The sequence below is a fragment of the Xiphophorus couchianus genome, chromosome 18, assembly GCF_001444195.1.
Source record: "Xiphophorus couchianus chromosome 18, X_couchianus-1.0, whole genome shotgun sequence".
NCBI classification, from domain to species: Eukaryota; Metazoa; Chordata; class Actinopteri; order Cyprinodontiformes; family Poeciliidae; genus Xiphophorus; species Xiphophorus couchianus.
Genome location: NC_040245.1, coordinates 12411869 through 12431777, shown reverse-complemented (window position 1 = coordinate 12431777; position 19909 = coordinate 12411869). Strand labels below are relative to the sequence as shown.

Below are 19909 nucleotides of genomic sequence, written 5' to 3'. Positions count from 1 at the left end.
CCCCACTGCTTCATGTGGTTAATTAAACACTCAGAAGTAGGCCACTGGGGGCACTGCTGAGATACGCGCTGGCAAAAGAAACCTCACACTAAAAGACTTAAAAAGTCATTAAAATCAGATAACTGTGGCAAGGAGTCTGACATTTTCTACAAAGGTTTGATTGTTGAAAGTACTGTGTGAAAAAAGTTGGATTAAATGAATGATGACGAGGGTTAGGATTTATGCTGGTATAATTAACCACCTCAGCTGGAAGAGTGTTGTCCTCCTTTTTTGAAAGATTTATATCTTTCGTCACAATTTTTGTTACTTGTGAAATAATCTGAACTCTGCTTTTCATTTGTCCAATGCTTCCTTAAACTTTATCAATGAAGAATTCCCAAGTCTTCAAGAGGAAGTCACTCCAACCAGTTTCTCTATTCCGAAACTTTTGACGTTTATGTTAGCCCTCTGAAAACCAAGATATGCCAGTTTTCATTTAGGACTATTCTAGTTTTCACGTTTAGAAAATAGTGTCATTATGTTTACGTTCATTAATATCTCCCTATAATCTTCATAATAGACACGTGCCGCATTAGTGGCCTGATTAAGGCGCCTTTATGCACAATAACCCAATATGATGGAGAAAGAAAAAAAAAAGGCCTAGTAAAAGTATTTTAACCACTGAAATATGTTATTGTGAAGTTAGAGTATAAAACTTCTGTTTTTTTCCCTCTCTGATTATATGTGACCAATCCAAAGTAGAACAGAATTGTGAGGTGGAAAGAAAATTACATGACTTTTTGTTTTAAATATAGCAAAAAATCTGAGTGGTCTTTATGTGTATTCAGCCTTCTCTGCTATGGGAACAATAAAATAAAGCAAAAATACCCAGCCCAGCTGTTCATAACAAAAACCTGGCTAAGCTGAACACATACTCATGTTAGGATGTAAGTTCAGATTTAAATTGCATTGAGAATGTGTGGTAGAGTTGGAAATCGATGCTCTCGGAAGCTCTTTTTTTCAGTCTGTGCTGTTGGCTCATTACAGAAAACACATGGAAGGCTTTGTGACTAAATGCAAGACAATATTTCCACAAGCTATAGATGAGAAGCCTTAGAGTTTAAGACTCAGTTTCAGAGGAGATGCTTTGTGATTACTCCAGTTATACAACATTCACATTATATCCTTTCCCAGGATATTGTCCTGCTGTCTACTTTTTAAATAATACATAATAAAATGAAACATAAGCAAAAGACCTGAGAGCTTTTAGCTTTCTCTGGATGTCGGAATTCTTAGGCTCTGGCAAAATTGCCTGACCTAATCTGTATCTAACATTACAAACACACAGGGAAACATGGCTTCCTTGACATGGCAAATTACTGAAAGCGTTCAGGGATGTGGAAAATGTCAGTAAAACGTCGAGGATTGAGGTCATTGGAGGAGGCGGTGCATGAGACTTATCGTTTCTCTGCGTACTGATGCTCTCAGCTTTTCTACTTAACAGGCAGGCATCTTGTTTTATTCTGGTGGCTTTTTACAAATTCAATTCACACCCCAGCGTGTGCACGACGCTGAGGTTATCCACAAAGTGGGGTGAGGGGAGAAATGACTGCTGATTCACTCCATGTTGCCTTTTTCCTGCGCTGAGTGGTGCTTCTTGGAGGGTTTTACAGTCTCTAAGCTCTCCTCTTTTTTTCTTCTTCTTCTTCTTGCCGAGCCTAAAATAACTACAGTCAAAGCCCCCCTCGGATCCGGCTGAGGCGCCGGGAATCCGTGTCACAGGGAAGATGATGGAGGTGGCAGCTGCTAAAAACAGATCAGCTCCGTCTTTTGCTGACTGACTGCTGCTTTGCCTATCTCGAGAGAAATGAAGTGCTTTTATCGCCGTCATTTTGACTGAGAGAAACCTGGAAAACTTGGGGAAAGGTGGAGGGATTTGGAGCATTTCAAAGCTTGCCTAGAAGTCAGAGAGATTTGTTTTTTTTTTTTTAAACAGTCACTCACAGACTCCAGTTCCAAAAGGTGTTTCTTTATTTGAATCATCAGAATCCACTTTGCAGGTTACATCTTGAAAACATTTCGATGCATTGGTGTTCAGCAACGACTGTTTTTACAAAGTAAAAAAAAAAATTAAATCCTTTTAACACAAAGAAGATCTACTGTAATTAGAGACAGGAGGAAATCTCAGTTTGTGCTGATATTGTAGTGGTAAACAGTTTCAGAGAAATGATCTTAAAAGAATCCTCTGTATTCCCTTGCATTTTGATTGGCTAGTACCTCACAACATTTGGATTGGCCTGAGCCTTGCCACATCAAGTTACTTACAATTATTTGCAAACATTCATTTATTTTTGGAGCCTTTTATTTATTTTCTTATATTTTTTAACGTCAGCTCACTCGTACCGCATGTCCAGAGCTCAGGCTCAGGTCACAAAACAAGGAACCCCTCTCATGGATGCACATCATGCTGAAGTATTGTTTAATCAGTTTATACGAGTGAGCGAAGAGAAATACAGAAAAAAATAATAATCTGTTCTTGTGAGTATAAATTTCTTCCAATAACATATCTAGTCCACAGACAGCTTACAGAACAATAACATTGGTCCTTTATTAGTTTCAGTACACTTATTCTCATACAGTGGAGCTGCTGCGCCTCCTGCAGCCGCGTCCTACATCTAAAACCTAACGTGGCCCGACTTTGCTTTGTGCTCAAACTCATCAAAAAACCACCATTAACAGTCTTATATGTGATCCGCCAGCAAAGCTAAGTACAGTACGTGTTGACTTTATGGAAATTAAAAGCAAGTAAATAAGCGTACCTGCATGTTATTTTTGAATATTTGGAAACTTGAGAACTTTCTCATGGTTTGTTGACATTCATCTCACTTCTAACAACACAAGCCTTACTTGTCAATTTTTTTTTTCCATTTTTAAGTCTGAAAATTAAATGGTTCAGTGGCAGCAAGGCTCAAGGTGTGTGTACGTGTGTGTGTGTGTGTGTGTGTGTGTGTGTGTGTTGGTAATGCTGGAGCAGAAACACTACAGAGGGAGCACAGATGACCCTGCTGCAAAGAAAACTGGTATTATTGGTTGTAAACTGGCACTGCTCAACAAGGTACCATGTGGTGCCGCTGAGAGGAAAAAAAGTGTCCCTCTCCAGCTGCCATCTTCATCACTGAGCGGCTTCAGGGGAAAGGTCTGACGAAGGCGAAGGGAGAAAAGAGAAGGATTTGATTGTTTCACTAAGATGATTCAGGCAGTTAGAGTGTGCTTAAAGTTTCCCAGGTGGCCATTTGTTCCCTCTTATCCCAACGTGTCCTCAGTTCAGACCCTTCCCCACCATCGCCGCCGGCAACGAGGCTCTCACTTCTCCATCAGGGACAGCTGGATGATTCGCTGAAGCTCCTCTTCCTCCTGCCGCCGCCGGAGGTCCACCTCCTCCTGCTCCCGGGCCGAGATCTCCATGGCGATGCGCAGCTGCTCGTCATAGGTGCAGCTGGGCAGCTGCTTTTTCGAGGGGGTGGAGCAGAGGCTGGAAGCGGGGCGGGGCTTGTGCTGAGGCGTCCTGGGCAACATGGAGGGAACAGCGGATCAACATATGGGGACATATTTTGATCAAAGCGCAATAGACTAACTATTATCTTAGAGCAAACTGGCAGCAAACAACAATAACTGTAATCCAAAAACAAAAATGTAACTAAAATTTTGGCAGGATTAAGTTTAAACATTGTGATATCAGATGAGAAGTTCTGAAGCAAAGAGAAAATTCATAATTAATAAGTTTCAGATATTTTAAATGACCATTTAGAAAATATTAATCTAACTATTTTAAAGTATTTTTCTCTTTTGATGTGACAACTCAACACGAGGCAACAAGCACCAGGAAGTCAGGAGGACTTTTAAAAACCAGACCCCTCAACAACTCATCAGAAGAAACCCAAGAAGAAGACAGATATGTAAGCATCACAACCTTTGATTGGCTGTCTTACGTTTTAGTCTGGAAATTGGAGGAAATGTGAAAATTCTGTTATTCTGTTGGTCTGAAACTGGATAAAAGAAATAAAAATCAGGATTTTTCTATATGTGGTTTCACAAAAATCTGACAAAATCTCAAATGCCACCAAACCGATAATATCATTCACATTGCTGAACCTTCCTTCAGGCTATGCTTTTATTATTATCAATAAAAATATAATTGTTTTTAATAGTATGCCTGGTTTGTTAAGTTCATGACTAATATTTCAATTCAGTAGATACATGTAAATGATTTGATTTGTCACAATTTTACATTTTGATTATTAGATTTTTTCCATTAACCTTTAATGAAATGTTGAGGAAAACTACAAAACTGACATCTGATCATTATTTGGAAAGTAAAATAATTTCAATAATGTTAAATAGATTATTGAAATGTTTGCATAGACTATGTGACTGGTTCACTTAATCACTATGCGATATTATAATTCAATATAGCTCTGGTAGCCATAATAATGATGATGTAATAGTGGATCAAATGTACAGTGCCAAACTTTGATATATCCTCAAGTGGGCGGAATATGAAGAGATTTTCTGAAGCCCTATGTTTACATTCTGTTCAAAATTGTGTTTCTTCAAAGAACAGGTGATGACGCCAATTTCAGTATCATCAGAATCTAAAATCTGATTCATTTTAAAAGCTAGACTATTAAACAGAAGCCAGTGAAAGGGTTGAGTGAAAGCACAGGAGCCTGCGCATTCAGCTCCACACAGGAACGACTGATAAGGACAACAGACTAAAGTCAACTGCAGGAAACTCTCATCCCTCTCTCCCAAACACACTCTCCCAGCAGCGCTGTGCAGATAGGAGATGAGAGAAGAATAGCAGGATGGATAAGATAATAGAAAAGGGGAGGAGAGCAGCAGAATAGAGGATGTGAGTCAAAGATGGAAGGAAGGAGCTGCAGTAGGGAGGAAAACACACAATGGTGCCTCGGAAGATAGTGAGGAAAAACAAAACGCGACAGAAGAGAGGATGTGAGATGCGGGGGTACGGCAGGATATTTCGCCTGCATGCTGACAGACGTGGAGATTTACATTGTTTTTGTTGAAGGATTTCAGCTGTTTTGAAGATGAAAGCTTCTGTCCTGTTCTGTCCCATTTTCTATTATTCACCCAGGCTTTGATTTGACTTCTGCCACTCCTATTATGAGAGGGTTTGCTGAAAGACATAGATGTTGATGGTGTTGAATTTTATCATATTTGAGAACCACAAAACCGAAACATATTGAAAATATTAGATCGAAGTAAATAACAATAGCCTGAATGTTTTGTTTTTTTACAAATGTCTACTTGTATCACAAAGAGAGTCTGTGATGCCACGTCTCTCTAAAACACACAGAGCAGCCCATATACAGGTGAAGTGCTGTGAAATAATATGTAGAGCATTTAAACAACAAACAATGATAATGATGTCAAAATGATATGAAGAAAGATGTGCATTTTTAAAAAGAAATCCTCTAAGGTTACAGTTTAACATCCCAGTCATGCCTTGTTCTTAAAAAAGACTAAGTCTCTTGTTTCCTCTCAGCTACTCATCCCTTTTGGATTTAGTTTTTAGTTTTTTTCAACTACCAAATGCAGTATTAAGTTTTCAACAAACCATTATCCTTTACCCAACCTTGCCCTCACTGTTTCAGTAAGTTAAAGGTTCCTCTCTGTTCAGCTCCATGTCTTCCATCTTCACTGTAATTTTGGTCATGGGCTCAGGTCTGTCTCTCTCCCCTCTTTCAATCCTTATATTAACCATCCTTTCTGGTCCCAGCAGAACTACTTCCCATTTTTGCAAATTTTAGCTCTTTGAGTCTCTGCTTTTTAAAAGTGGTCATTTGGTGGACAGGTAGGCAGGACTTGCCAAAGATCGCTTTTAAATATTGCCGGTGCCGGTTTTTTATGTCTCCAAACTAATGAATATTTCTCCTAATTTCATCCTGTTTTCTTGATAAATCTGTCAGTAAATGTTTGATTTCTGAGCTCAAGTTGGAGCTGAACACTAAACTCTTAATACTAAATACAGACACCTAGTGGGAGCCACAAGTTTAAACACTATTAATAAAATTAAAGGTTATGCAAATTTATTAATTCCTCTTCCTCCATGTGGTCCTACTGCCATCTGTAGAAATATACAGATTCTCTGTCAGAAACAACCAATCAGAGCCAGAAAAAAGGTCTTAGTGTTGTCAGTCATACTCTTGTACGCGCTGCTCAATATACTAATGAAAAAGAAACAACTTACCATTACAGGAAAACTGTTTATTGATGGCCATTGAAACTAAGCTGAGGATTCACGGAAATCTTTGGTGTGAGGAGCTAGCGGTAGCATAGCAGAGAGCAAGGAGGAGGGTGTGTCCGACATGTACACAGGCATGATTGACAGCACTAAGACCCTGCTCCTGGCTCTTAATGGTTGTTTTTGACTGGGACTGATGGCAGTAGGACCACAGGGAAGAAGCCGAGGAGCTTGATTTGTCTCATGTTATACTGTCAGGACATAGTGACAGTTTCAACAAATACATAAAATAAATATTGCCTGTAAAGGTTATACTGCAGTGAATCTTTTTTTCTTACCTCTCTACACGACTTGGGTCACAGGATAAGGGGTGTGCTCCTGGCTTGCTATTGGTCAGCGCTTCCCAGATAGTCACCTAGAAACAAAGAGGAGGCAGAACAGAAAGTCAGATTGCGGATGCTGTGAACAAAGAGATGGAGGGATTTTTGGAAAGGGTTAATTCTTCCTGTGGGCATTTTCCCAATCAATCCCCACTAAAGCACCATGCACACACAACATATGTACACACACACCCAAAGCATAAAGGCAGCCAGCTGGCTTGATTTTGACTCATAAACTGAGAGTAAACTAGATCAATCCTGCCTCTAGTTCTTTGGTACACACACTATTAATGAACCACAGGATGTGGCAAATTTAACCCTTAGTTAAAAACAAACTTTGCTGCTGCAAATCAAAATAACTCTTCATGAGTTCATCTTAAAGTAAGCACTGCGGTTTAAAACTCAGTTTCCTAGTGTAGAAAAATGTGCACAAATTCTACATGACAGATGTAAGTATCATCCCGTTTTAATATTCCAGCTGTTATTAAAGGACTGATCATATTATTGAACAGGAACTGAGAAGTCTCTGAAAGCATGGCACCAAACCTCCGCTGTTCAAACGTTCTCTCATCCTCTCAGCTTTGTTTCTCACCTACAGAAACACATCAGAGGATGTTCTCTGACCTGCCTCCCGGAGACTATTTATATCCCTGCACCCCAGAAGAAAACCGGCGACTATCAGGAGCAGGATCTTCAGGATTTAAGCACAGGCCTCTCCTTAGGCAGCTGGAAATGTAAAGCCTCTTGGTTCCATACCGCAAAGGCAATTTATGTTGCTTATTGATTTCACTTCGCTGTGATTGTTTGTATTTTGAAACCGAGTGCTATTTGTGTACTCAAGCACACACAAATATTAGAGTCTTCATTGACTTATTGCTGAATTTATTCCTGTAATTTTAAGATGGGGAAACAATCTCCGTCATGACTGATTATGTGCTATCAGTCTGCAGATACATACAATACTTCAACCGTGTTATTTTTTTCCAAACATACAGCAGAGATTATATTTTTAAATAATGTGATTTGATGTTGGTGTCATGTGAGGCTGACACAGATTCAATACAAAACAAAAGAAAGTGACCAAAACTTAAAAGAAAACCTAACATTCAGTTCTTCAAATTCAATTTCATCTACGAAGACTCCATTTCAACTTTACTGGGATTTGGCTATTTGTGTTTTAGGTATTATTTGAACTTTTCGAATGACAATCAGCTGCTATGGGTTGTGAGAAAAAGAGAAAAAAACCACCTAGTTAAACATTACAGCGGTCCTATTTATTTCACAGGAAATAATAGTCCAAGATGATGAGCAAAAGCTTACAAAAGATCAAATCATATCTCCAATATGTTGCCACCATGATGCACAATTTTAAAAATTCCAATTGCTCTAAAATTTCAGTTTCTGTGAAAAAGTAGAGAATCTCCCATCCCTCTTTCTGTCAAACAGTTTTAGTGGAAAGTCGGTTTTGCTTATCTAAAATTCAGCTTGTTATGTGGATGAATGAATCTCACAAATATGCGTGTGCCATATTTTACATTTCAAATAACTTTGTACCCCTACTGATTATTTATCGGTTATAAATTACATATAAACATTGTTTCAATGGCTCAAATACATTAGGTTGATCTATGTTTGCATATATGTCGACACATATGTAGAAGTACATCTCAAAAAATTAGAATATAGGGAAAAGTTTATTATTTTCTGTCACTCATATTAAAAAGTGAAACTCATATTATATAGATTTATTACACATAAAGTAAAATTCACACATATATGGCTGCATAAGTTAGTTTTCTAACATCAGTGCAACAAAACAGACAGTGTTCTAAAAACATGGCCATCAGGGTGCGCTATTTTGCTTGCTACTTCAGGAAAATCATTGTAATACTGTTCAGGAGAATTGACTTCCACCTTTAAACATCAAACATGTAATTTATGACACTGCTTAGTTTTTGAATCTAATGTTGACTATATTTTTTGACGGGGATAATTTGCTCATGCAAAGAAAAAATATTTCTTTGGTCTGACACTTTAGTTCTATGATATACTTTCTTACTGTTGCTGCTGCCTTCTTTGAACACTGCAATAATAGTATTTATTTGATTGCTATGCCCTCCCTTAGCTTTGAACAACAAAAGTACGTCAAGTTGTGCCACTTATACATTTTATAAGCCTGTGATAGAGACAAAGTGGAAAGATTTGTAGTTCTTAAAGGGATGGTGAGTAAGGGGTCAGAGTTGGAGATAAGCAAACATTAAAAAAAAGAATCAAGGATGACTATAATTGTTTAAAGTTAGGATTTTTATGGACTGGATCTGAAGTGGCTCCACTGCCACAGTGTTGTCTGCAAAGCTCCATTAGTTTTTTTTTTTTTTTTTTTTTTTCTACAGGAGGATAAATGAACTACAGTCACAGCAGTATATAGCTCATACTTTCAGCAGTAAATGGCAGGACAGGTGAAACGTCATATCATGTAGTTAAAACACGTAAACCCCACAACATCAGTGAAACTGCTAAATTTACAGAAGAAGCAATGAATCAGCATATTTCCATTTGGCAAAAAAAAACAACAAAAAAAACTGTACAAGCACTAAATTTGATATAGAGGAATGTAATATGGGATAGCTATAGACGTATTCCTTCCAGCGTTACCGCCAGAAAGCTCAAGGAATTCGCAACAGGATCACCTGATCATATTCGGATCCGGCCTCCAGCAGACTCTGCTGTATAGCAAACTGCAGTAAGTCTTCTTCCTCCTCCCTCATGCTGTCTCTCTGTTTGCCTCCTAGCATGGTGTATCCAGGCGGCGGCTCAAACACACACGGGGGAATCTCTCCTGCTCGGCACGACACTGTTCCACAAGAGGAGAGTGGGGGGAAGAGGGCAGAGGTCAAGAGATGAGCGGGAACGTTATCAGACTTTAAAGGACACTGAAGGAGAAGAACAGGAAAAGGAAAAACAGAGGAATATATTCCTAAGCCAAACATGGAGAGATCAAAAGTTAATAAAGGTTGAAGTATTTGTTTTCTCTTTCATGTACCGCACTTCCGGCACATCACAGGACAACTGCTAACTCAGAGTGCTTTCATATGAGGAGCCGTATGAGACGATAACATCGGGGATCCTCAAAGAGCCGCCGTCAAATTAATTATTCCGCTGCCCGGCACAGATGCAGATTTACACAGTGCTGATGAGGTTCTGATTGAATAAAAGCAGGACATGATCCAGCAACACAAAGCACAAATCTGTCCAGTAAAATCTAGTGGTAAAAAGAGCTCACATCTTCCTCATCAGTTACACTTCGTCCTGCAAATAGCTCCAGTCTAGGAGGCTCCAGAGGAGGATGCAAGAGAGATGGAAGACTTGATTGTTAATTTTTGCAAGAGTATTCATAGCCTTACATTTTTTCACAGTTTATTACTCAGAGATCTTACTGTATTTTACTGGGATTTTATATGATTAAGAAACACAAAGTAGGGCATAATTGGGCTAATTTCACCAATTCTTCTCCGCTTCAGTTCAACTCCCCACAATCCTGCACTGCATCACTACAATTGTCATATGACCAAACAAAATAGCACATGATGAACCTCTTCCCATAGCCCCCCAGAAACAAACAGCAACAAGACGGAAATAAATAGCGGTTGTTAAAATCGGCCCAGTTTTATTTAGATATAAATGTTATCTAAATAAACTCCCTATTATTATTTAAAAAAACCAGCTGTCCTGTCAAACACAAAACACAAAACACGGGTCAGAGATTAACTTTTGATCAAATTTATGGCAGGGTTAGGTTATAAAACAACATTGCAAGCTTTAAATATCACATAGAGAACTGTTGGATCTATCATCTGAAAACAGACATGGACAAAACTGCAAACCTGTTTAGAAAGCCTCTGCTGCTACCAGCTAAGCTGACAGGCAAGGAGAATATTAACTGAAGGAATCAACGGTAGTTACTCTGGAGGAGCAGCAGAGATGACAACTCACTGATGGTGCACTCCACAAAATCTGACAAAGAAAGCCATCTAACCGTTTACCACAAGCCGTGTTGCGAATGAGGCAAATATGAAAGAAAAGGAGTTGTTTAGGCCTAACTGCAAAACAGTATTTGTGTTGTTTAAACTAACACTCCACATCACCCTGAACACACCATTTTTAGGGGTGAAACATGGCTTAAGCAGAATCCTACTGTGGGAAGTGGGAAGCTGATAAGAAAGCTAGTTGGAGCTAAAACAGGCAAACCCTGGAGGAAAATCTCAGAGGCTGCAGAAGGCTAAATCCAACTGAGCTTGAGCTATTTTGCAAAAAAAAGTGTGGCAATTCAGCATGCCACACTTTTCAGATTTTTATTCATAAAAATACTGTTAGTCTAGGATAAATAAAAATCCCTTGCTGTTTTTGACAAAATGTGAATATTTTGAGTAGTGACAATATCAGTGGTTGACACTTTGATATTTACTTGTGGAGCTAGAGCTGGAGACACTGGAGGAGTCGCTGCCTGGAGACGGAGTGTCTGTCCTCGGGGCGTCCCTCTGGCCATCCCCTTCCACTCCGATTTCGTTGTCTGGACGGAGGCCGGCCCCCTCCTCGCAGCCGTTCAGGTTGCTGAAGGTGATCCTGGCGTTTAGTATGTGGTACAGGGGGATTTCTGCAGGGGGGAGAACATTTTATCCGTCAGCTTCCCCTCTCAGATCATTTTGTCCATTCCATCTCATCTGTTCATTAAATATTCATCACCCTCTCTCCCCCGCTCAGTTTAAGCAACCAACATTTTAACCCCCCCTCCCTCCTCCTGTTCCTTCATTCAGACTTCTAACTCATTCTGCGCTCACCGATCTTGACCGGGAAACCAGGCGGCAGCCGCAGAGTGATGAAGTCACGCAGCTTGGCGAACAGAGCGTTGGAGATGGCCATGAGATCGATGATGGGCACCACTTGTTCCGCCAGGGACAGAGGATGGGTCTCGCACAGCCACAACTTGGCTTTAAACCTAAAACACAACAACACACACCTGCTTACACTGACACTCCTGGCAAACAGAAACAGAGGAAACCATCCGAATCTGACTTGTGCATAATTAAAGCAATTTAGATGTTGGGATCAGCCCATTGTTTGGGCAGAGATACAAAAAGACATTGATCACATCCACTAATAGGAGCTGTCCACGAGCTGCTGAGTCATGTTCAAAGCCAGGCCAATCAATTGTTAGACTCTAATTTGTGCGATAATGAACACAGAACTGAGAGGCAGCTCTGCCTCCTCCAAGAATTAATCTCATCATGTCCTGTCACTTTTTATTTAGCAGCGATGAGGAATGTAAACGACATCGGAAGAGGACCAACAGCCCAGCAGACGCAGGAGGACTGTTCACAAAGCTGCTTCTATTTTCCTCTTTTCTTGTTCCTGTTTGCACATTTTTCTTAAGATTCCCCTCCAACCCCCGGAGATACTGCAATATTCTTCCACTTCATGTTTTATTTTGTGTTTTTAATATAGTGGAGTGACAACAAGGTCCTATGAGTCATCCATCTCAACCTGCTGGAGACGGAGCGCCTAAATGCCTGACTGCACCAGCTCCGCAAAGCGCCAACACTGTGGTATCTATAAATATGCGTCTTTGGTTCTCTCTGTTATCTGTCATCCACCTCAGGATTGTTGTGGTCAGCTGCTACGAGCGACTCGTTTTATACCGGCCATCATACTGTCAGCTCTGGCACTTTGCAGAGAGTGGCTCGGCCCGCCTGTTTGTGTTCCTGTCAGTCTGGCTCACCTCTGGGTCTTGGTGGTGAGCTGGCACGGGTGGCCGATGTCCCTCAGCGTCTGCTGCGTCGAGCTGGGGTTGAAGTACTCCTCGGCCGTCAGGGCAGCGGGGTTTGTCACCACCGGGGATGACATCTGTGTCACCAGAGCCTGGAGAAAGTACAGAAGAACTACACAGTGAAGCCAAGTCCTCACGAATCGAAAGAAATTGCTCAAAGTTCACAAAATAATTTGGCTTTTCTAAACTTACTTCATGTGCTTTTTGTTCCTGAAGTTTGTTTCCCTGCAGTGACACAGACACACAAAAAAAAGAGTTTGGACACTACTCAGAATGTGGCAGAGCAAAAGGTGAAGTTTACATTCAGATTATTATTTGTGTAGAACTTGATCAGTGATAGACACACAGCCAAAAAGACAACATTTATCTTTAGTATTTTTAAGCATCTTTACCAAGGTTGTCAATTTGTGTGGAGAATGAGGTATATTGTTTTAGAGAAAAAATATATTTTATAATGTAAAAGTTCATAGTGCTGACCCTTAATCGGTGGGTAACAGATAAAAAAAAATAGATTTGACTGGCTGATTATTGTTATTCCACATCTATGCCATATTCCAATATTTTCGTCCCCGAGTCTCTTTGTTCAGCTCAGGGGATCATGGAGATCCTGGAAAACATCTCCTGATGTCAGATGAGAGTCTCTGGTCATTGCTGTAAAAAACTTTTGTATTTGGTTCATTTCCTAGAAGATGGTTTGACTAAATCATATAAGTACACGCCTGTTTAACATGAAGCCTTTTAGTGGTCAGATTATTGTCTTCTCACTTCAATAAACATCATATGAAAAAAAGCAATTTGAAAGGCAATGATGGGACATCCTCAACAGCTTAATGAAAGCTTCACAGGGAAGCAAAAACTAAAGAGGAAGTTTCTCATGTCTGGTTTTACTGAAGCTCTGGATCATTTAGAGCTCTAACGGTGATTTTCATCTCTGCAAAGTGGCTTTGATGCCACTTTAAATTTCAGGATTAAGAACGCCACTGTACATCTACATAAGAGATTTAAAGCTGCTCAAAATATCTTCAGAACAAACATCAAAGTGGGGGGAAAAAAAGCTTTTGAGTGGCGTCAGGGGAGAAGCGGGAGAGTGGAAAGCAGTAGCGACAAAAAATGAGTGGGAGTGGGAGATTACAGAGAGTGTAAGGAGGGAGGTGTGAGTCATGGAATCTCTCAAAGCGAAACAAATTAAAAAGCATGATCAATATTTCAGAGCAGGCTGCACAAGGGCTCTCTAGTCCACAACGCTGGGATTTTACACCGCGCCTGTCCATCCACAGACAGGAAGATGGAGGGGACGGTGAAACTACAGGGGATCATTTATTCCCGACAATAAAAATCTCATCAAACATGAGAGACACAAGAACAGAGAAAATGCTGGATGACATGCACTCACCACATTGTTAGAGCTCATGTGTTGTTCTGCAATCCCGAGGAAGTTCTGCAGTGGAGTCCTGCCGCCTGCAAAGGGACAAACAACAGTTCAAACAAATTCAAAAGCAAAAAAAAAACAAAACAAAACAAAAAACTCTTCTTTTATAACAATGAGAAGAAGCCTGGGGCTCATTATCTCCACCGCAGCTGCCCAGAAAGTTATTTTCCTCTATACTGGATGAATAGTAGAAGAGGCTACTTTAGCCATCATGAGGAGGCTTTGAAGCAGCACAGAGAGAGTAGAGTAAATCTGAAGTGCTGTCGTTGATTCCGGCGATCTGAGCTCAACACGTCCAATGATGAGCAGAAAGGGGAGGAAACCTTTATATCTGCTCCGTTCAGGAGTCATCCTCTCAAGCTGATCCTGTCCTGTTCTATATGTATAAAAGAAAATACCGTTAACCGAATGATCCTTATGATCAAAAGGTAGACCGTGCTTTTATACTGAGTTCAAAGATAGAAACAGTCGATCCATGGGAAAATTTATTCAGCCTCCATTTTCAAATGGCGTTGAGATAATAAGCAGCCAGTTTTGCAACTTTGTGTAACACTTGCAGCCTTCACTTGGCACCCACGTGTCCTCTTATAAAACAGACAGAAAGCATCTTTTATGGAGAATATTCACATCCTTACCATATGAAACATGTTTCACAAGTGCAAGTTTCCTGTGTAATATATGCAGTCTGAGCAAAACACAGTGAGTTAGTGGAGAAAATCCACTTAAGCAAGGAGAAAAAAAGAGAGTTTTTTCACTAAACCAAGGAAGAATATTTTGAATCTCTTCTTTCAGTAGAGACAGGAACCCTGCAAGCTCCTGCTGCACCACGTAAATGTAAATGTTATAAAAGTGGTGCATTTTAAAATTGATTGTTGTAAAAATTACAAAACACGCATAATTTAAAAATCCAAATCTAGATGAGTTTGGGGCTGCCACTTAAAGAACTTTGGTGTAGAGAAACTGGTTGGACCAAACTCTTACTACTCTAGTAATCTAAGACAGCATGCAATAAATTAGTAACAGGTTTTATTTATACAACCACAAGAATTGGAAGGACAGCATTTCATTTGTAGCTGCAGTCCTAGGCAGAACATCTATATGAAAATTGCCAGTAAGTTGCAGGTTTGCATGATTAATAGTCCTTAAGTTTGTTTTAAAGAAGGCATAAAGTATCTTTTACGGACAAAGATGGCCCTGAAAAGTCAAGCACTTTCACAAATTACAAATTACAGTTTAGGCCTGAGATTTTCAATTAAAATGTAAAACATTCCCAGTCATATATATCTAACATTTGCCCACTTAAATAGAAATTATAACTTTATGTTTGAGAAAATCTGCAACACTTTACTGAAAAGGTGAAAGCTAAGTCGCAGACAGGATGTCGTATATTTGCCATGCTGCTTTGAAAGCCGGAGGAGGCGACTTTGTCAGAAGTGAAGCAGAGGTGAGACAAACCTTTGGTCATTCCAGAATGCAGACTTTACATTTTGTGAAAGTTTAGAGACACTGTGAAGTCATTGAACTGGTTCTGATAACACTTTCCTCCTCCTGCATAGCAGCAGAATGCAGGTGAGGATGTGACCTGGGAGACCAGGATCAACCTTCACATCCTCTTCTTTCAGAGGAGCGTGGGGCGGCTGATCTCCGCTGACAGTCTCCCTCCTGGGAGGGAAGCTGGCTAATCTTGTTTGATTAATGATCTGAACCAGAAAATGAACGAAACGCAGCCTCAGAGAGAACATTGCAACCTGTTAGGCTGTGTCTCTGAGTGATCTTATTGAGCCCAGCAGCTTATCGGCAGGTCTTTCATCAGGGATGTCACTGCGGCTATGGCTGGGGGTTACACTGGTGAAGCCATAATATTGAAGGCAGTCAGCTGCTGGGGTTTACTGTGCTGTAATCCTCACAATGAGTTAGTTACCTTTCGTCTTGTTCTTGTTCTGATCCGTCAGATGGTCAGTTCTGGTCCTGGTGATCAGCTCAACATTGGATGCTGCATAGACCTGAGGGGAGATAGGCAGCATTAGAAAATATTTAACCTAATAACGGTGTTTCTAATTGTGTATTTTGAATAGTCAAACAGGATTTTATCATTATTAACTGCTAAAAAATTAAGGGTATATTCACACCTGACAGTCTGGCAGTTCAATTAGGAATAAAATTGCAACATTTGGTGCAATATGCGTTCAAACTGCACCCTATCAAACAAACCCAATTCTTCTTCTTCTTCTTAAAAAAAACAGTTTTCCCCACTCGCCTGTGGTGGCGCTGCACCAAGAACCACTGAAGGAAACAACATAAAGACCTCTGAAGAAGACAAGTAAAACATTGCTCTTCACAAAATGTAAACAAACATGGAGTGACATCAGATTTGAATGGTTGTATTATTTCTCTTTTGTTGTCAGTAAAAGATCCCTCTAGCATTAGACTCCTGGGTTTGCTTTGGATTTACTGACCCAGAATGCACTGCACTATAGTCCACTTCCTGCTTTTGAATTGGTCTCCGGTCTGCTTGGCATTCACATATCCATTCAAACTGTGCCAGAGTTCTCTGAAACCGAACTGAGAACTAGGTCTGTTGAGTTTGCGATTCTTGTCTGCATCAGAGTTCGATTACGCGTTGACACCTCCCCCCAAAAAAACAGACGTTCAGGACAAAAACTACAATTTGATTAAACCAGACCAAACAGGGCGGTTGTGGATGCACCATAAATTAAAAGATGAGAAGATCCTGTCTCTGACTCAGAGTCAGAAACCATTGCTCAAAGCGAAAGATAATAGTGTGTTCAGCAGCAGAAGTTGCCTGTTTCCATTTGGGACTCTAAATCAATGATGCTGAAAAAGAAGCAATTTTCAAGCATCAGGACTTTAAAGTGTTTTTAAAGCACCATCGGCAGATGGTCCAGGGCATCTGACATGACTATCTGTTCCTCCAGGGAGGTCAAAAGAATAACAAAAAACAAAAGGGTTCAAGGTAATGCCTTTGTTTTTTCGGGGCCATCTGGAGTTTTATGTGCTCATAAAATTTCATGTGGATTCCTCACCTTCATTTGAGGGTGACAAATTTGTCTAACTCTTAAATGCCGAGATGGTCAAGTAACTTTTGGAAGTCTTCACTGTGGGTTAATGAGGACTTTGATACCATGAGACTGAGCATCAGGTCAGAAGCGGTGAGAGGAAGGTGAGCTGTCTACGCAGCTGTCACTCATACCTTGGCCTCATATCCATTCACTGTCTCCATCTTCTCGCTCCTCCAGCCCAGGATGCCAGTCTTGTTCCTGCAACAGAATCCAAATAAGTTTCCTGTGACCTTAAAGTTAAGCTCATAGCTACATGAAGAAATAGTAAAAAAAAAAAAAAAAAAAAAAAGAACACACCTGTATAATTTATACAGAAATTAATTATGCAACAGTGAGAAGGATTATTCTCAAGTTTAATAACATTTAAGGCAGAGCAGCTTCAGTCAGATGCTTTTTCAAGCTCCCTGTACTGCAGCCACTACCCCATTGGTGAGAGATGCAGCTTGAAAATATTGCCTTCACTGTTCCTGTTTGCCGTCAGTGAAAATCAGCAGCTCACTGTGCAATTAAGAAACCTGTTGAGAAGCTAGTGAGGCATTTCTCATCTTCATCTGCTTAGTTCCTGTGGATCCAAGCAGAGGTTTCAAGGATGGTTATCCCCTTCATCATTATTCCTCACATCTGCAGTAGTAGCATAAACACAAGAATATTTAGATAATAAAAATAGCAGCTAATGTCAGTAATAAGAATAGAAATGTTAATGTATCAGTTAGCCAACTGCTGTGGTCCTAACCTATTCAAAGCTTTTCCATTAGCAGCCCTCTTAAGTCAGCTCACTACTTTCCCATTTAGTATTCAATTCCCCCACAGGACCATCTGTAGTATTTTCAAAAGAATATATTTAGTCCTGTGTTTGTAAAGATTCACAGCTTATGATACGACCACAAACCTGGAGTCGCTTTGGTAGTTAGTGAATTCATACTAACAAGTTAAGGAGGCCAAAATTAGCAATTCATAATCAAACATGTTGTGCCAAAACTAAAAACAAGACACTGGTATCAGGACAATCTATCTATTAGCTCTAAAATATTGATGTAATTTACTTTTCAGAGTTTTTGATTTTTTATTCTGATGATTTAAAGGTTTTATTTTTCACTTTAGCCTGCATTATGTCATATCTAGGTTAGGTAGCAGTTCACGTATCATTTTTACAAAACTCCAACAAAAGGGGTACAAACTGGAGATGTGGTAAAACAGACAGCGTCACCCATCATGTGATGCAAATTGATTCTCCTTCATGCAACTTGTTTAAAAAAAAAAGAGACTAAATATGTCGTGTTTTCATTGTGCCCTTTAAAGCTGCCGGGTTTTTAAACATAGATATAATATTCATTTTAGTGAATTATCAGACTGGGACTCAGTTACGACAAATGCCTAATTAACTGGAATTGGTAACAAGGACAAAAAAATCCTCGGTGAATCATCCCTGCTTTTCAGACCTTGTATAAAGACACAAAACAAGAAAGCAAAATGTTCATTCTCCTCAAGGATCCTTTGTTGTTTTGAATAATTTTTAAACTTGTTCCTATTGTGTTCTCTGTTTTGTCCTCGTTCAGTTACTCATTCTGTGTCGGAAGAGAAAAGAAAATGCCATGCATACCTCCAAATGTCCCTTTTATTTTAGAAAAGTAGAAGCTAAAGTTGAAGAAGGAGAGACGTGACCTCTTTGAACTTCCGTAAATTTACTTAAAGCCTGAAACCAGAAAACTGCAGCGCTGTAGTTTGTGTGCGTGACTGACTGAAGATAAATAAACTCCAGAGGTAGATGGTCTGTCTGGGCTGCTTTGACAAAGTGGTTCACTCTGAAGCATCATAAACAGATTATTGGCATGTAGACAGGAGTGCTGACTGTGGAAAATGCAGAGAGGTGACTCTAAGGTGGAAGTCTGACAGGGAGAGGATTACTCTCTGCCTGCTCACTTCACCGAGCCGTACTCTCTGTCCTTCTGCTCACTTACTGTTTATCTCTTAACATTTACTCTTCCTCTCTTTCCATAATTCACCCAAATGTCTCTTTCTTCCCTCTTTCCCCCAAAAGAACCATTTCTTTCTGTCTATATATTGCACTTCTATTACTTTCCGTATCCCATTCATTCACTGTCCCTTTCTAAACTAATTATTTATGATGAATTATTTTTTTTAGCTCCACATGTGTGCGTTTGTCTCCACTTCCTGGCAGTGCTGCTGCTTCTGTTTTTCTTGCGTTTTGCCAAATGCAATTTGACGGCCACCAGAGAATGTGCTGAACTTGCTCCCTTCAGCCGTGTCTCGCAGTGCAGGAGAAAGTAAACCAGTAGCACCGACAGAAACATTTTATTGTAACAACAAAGGTAGTGGTTTTACCAAGGCCATTGTTTTATGAATGAGTAATTCATCAGTACGGTTGAGGCTAACTTTGACAATGTTTACTTTGCAGTTACAAAGGTACTGAGTGCATACTCGCTCTGGTTCTGACCTCTCAAAGGCGATGTTTCGGGTGTCCAGCTGAGTGGTCACCACCGGCGCGGACAGCCTGGCTGCGACCTGCTCATCGCTGGGCTGCGTCGCACCCAGAAGGCCCAGTCCAGCGCAGGTGCCCTTGCAGGCACCGGCTTTCCCCCTGCCAGGAGAGAGCGCCGTAAGAGATGAGACGCACAAGGTCTCGCAGAACACCAGCTGTCTGTCGTGGTCCACCTCCATCACCTCTGCACTGGAGTCTGTAAAATAGGAAGAGAAAAATGGGAAGAATTTCAGACAGAAACACAGAAGAGAGGCACTTGTGCTGAAAGACACAAAGATGGCAAAGGGATTAAGTCTGATGTCAACAGATTACAGACATTGTTACAGAATCAAAAAGAAAGGCTAGAAAAAAAGCATCTATGTTTGCAGCTCGTGCAACAAAGAAACAGAACATCAAGACAAAAATGTAGACTTACAGTATTTAGGTGTGAGAAATTCATGTCAACTTCCACA

General features: G+C 40.2%; 1 protein-coding gene across 2 annotated transcripts in view; it reads right to left on the bottom strand.

Moving 5' to 3' along the window:
* Nucleotides 1-1992: 1992 nt before the first annotated feature.
* Nucleotides 1993-19909, bottom strand: part of ankrd13b (ankyrin repeat domain 13B) — a 46495-nt gene continuing 28578 nt past the window's right edge. Inside the window, exons 6-17 of one of the 2 annotated variants that reach the window (XM_027999343.1) lie at nt 19413-19653; nt 17089-17155; nt 15799-15880; nt 13842-13906; nt 12641-12673; nt 12401-12540; nt 11463-11620; nt 11090-11278; nt 9315-9478; nt 6583-6659; nt 5053-5176; nt 1993-3544 (exon numbers count right to left, since the gene is read on the bottom strand). In XM_027999343.1, coding sequence (XP_027855144.1) covers nt 3464-3544; nt 5053-5176; nt 6583-6659; nt 9315-9478; nt 11090-11278; nt 11463-11620; nt 12401-12540; nt 12641-12673; nt 13842-13906; nt 15799-15880; nt 17089-17155; nt 19413-19653 — 1421 coding nt within the window. In that variant the 3' untranslated portion in view covers nt 1993-3463. The remainder of the gene's footprint in view (nt 3545-5052; nt 5177-6582; nt 6660-9314; nt 9479-11089; nt 11279-11462; nt 11621-12400; nt 12541-12640; nt 12674-13841; nt 13907-15798; nt 15881-17088; nt 17156-19412; nt 19654-19909) is intronic. The other variant, XM_027999344.1, reaches the window with a different exon arrangement.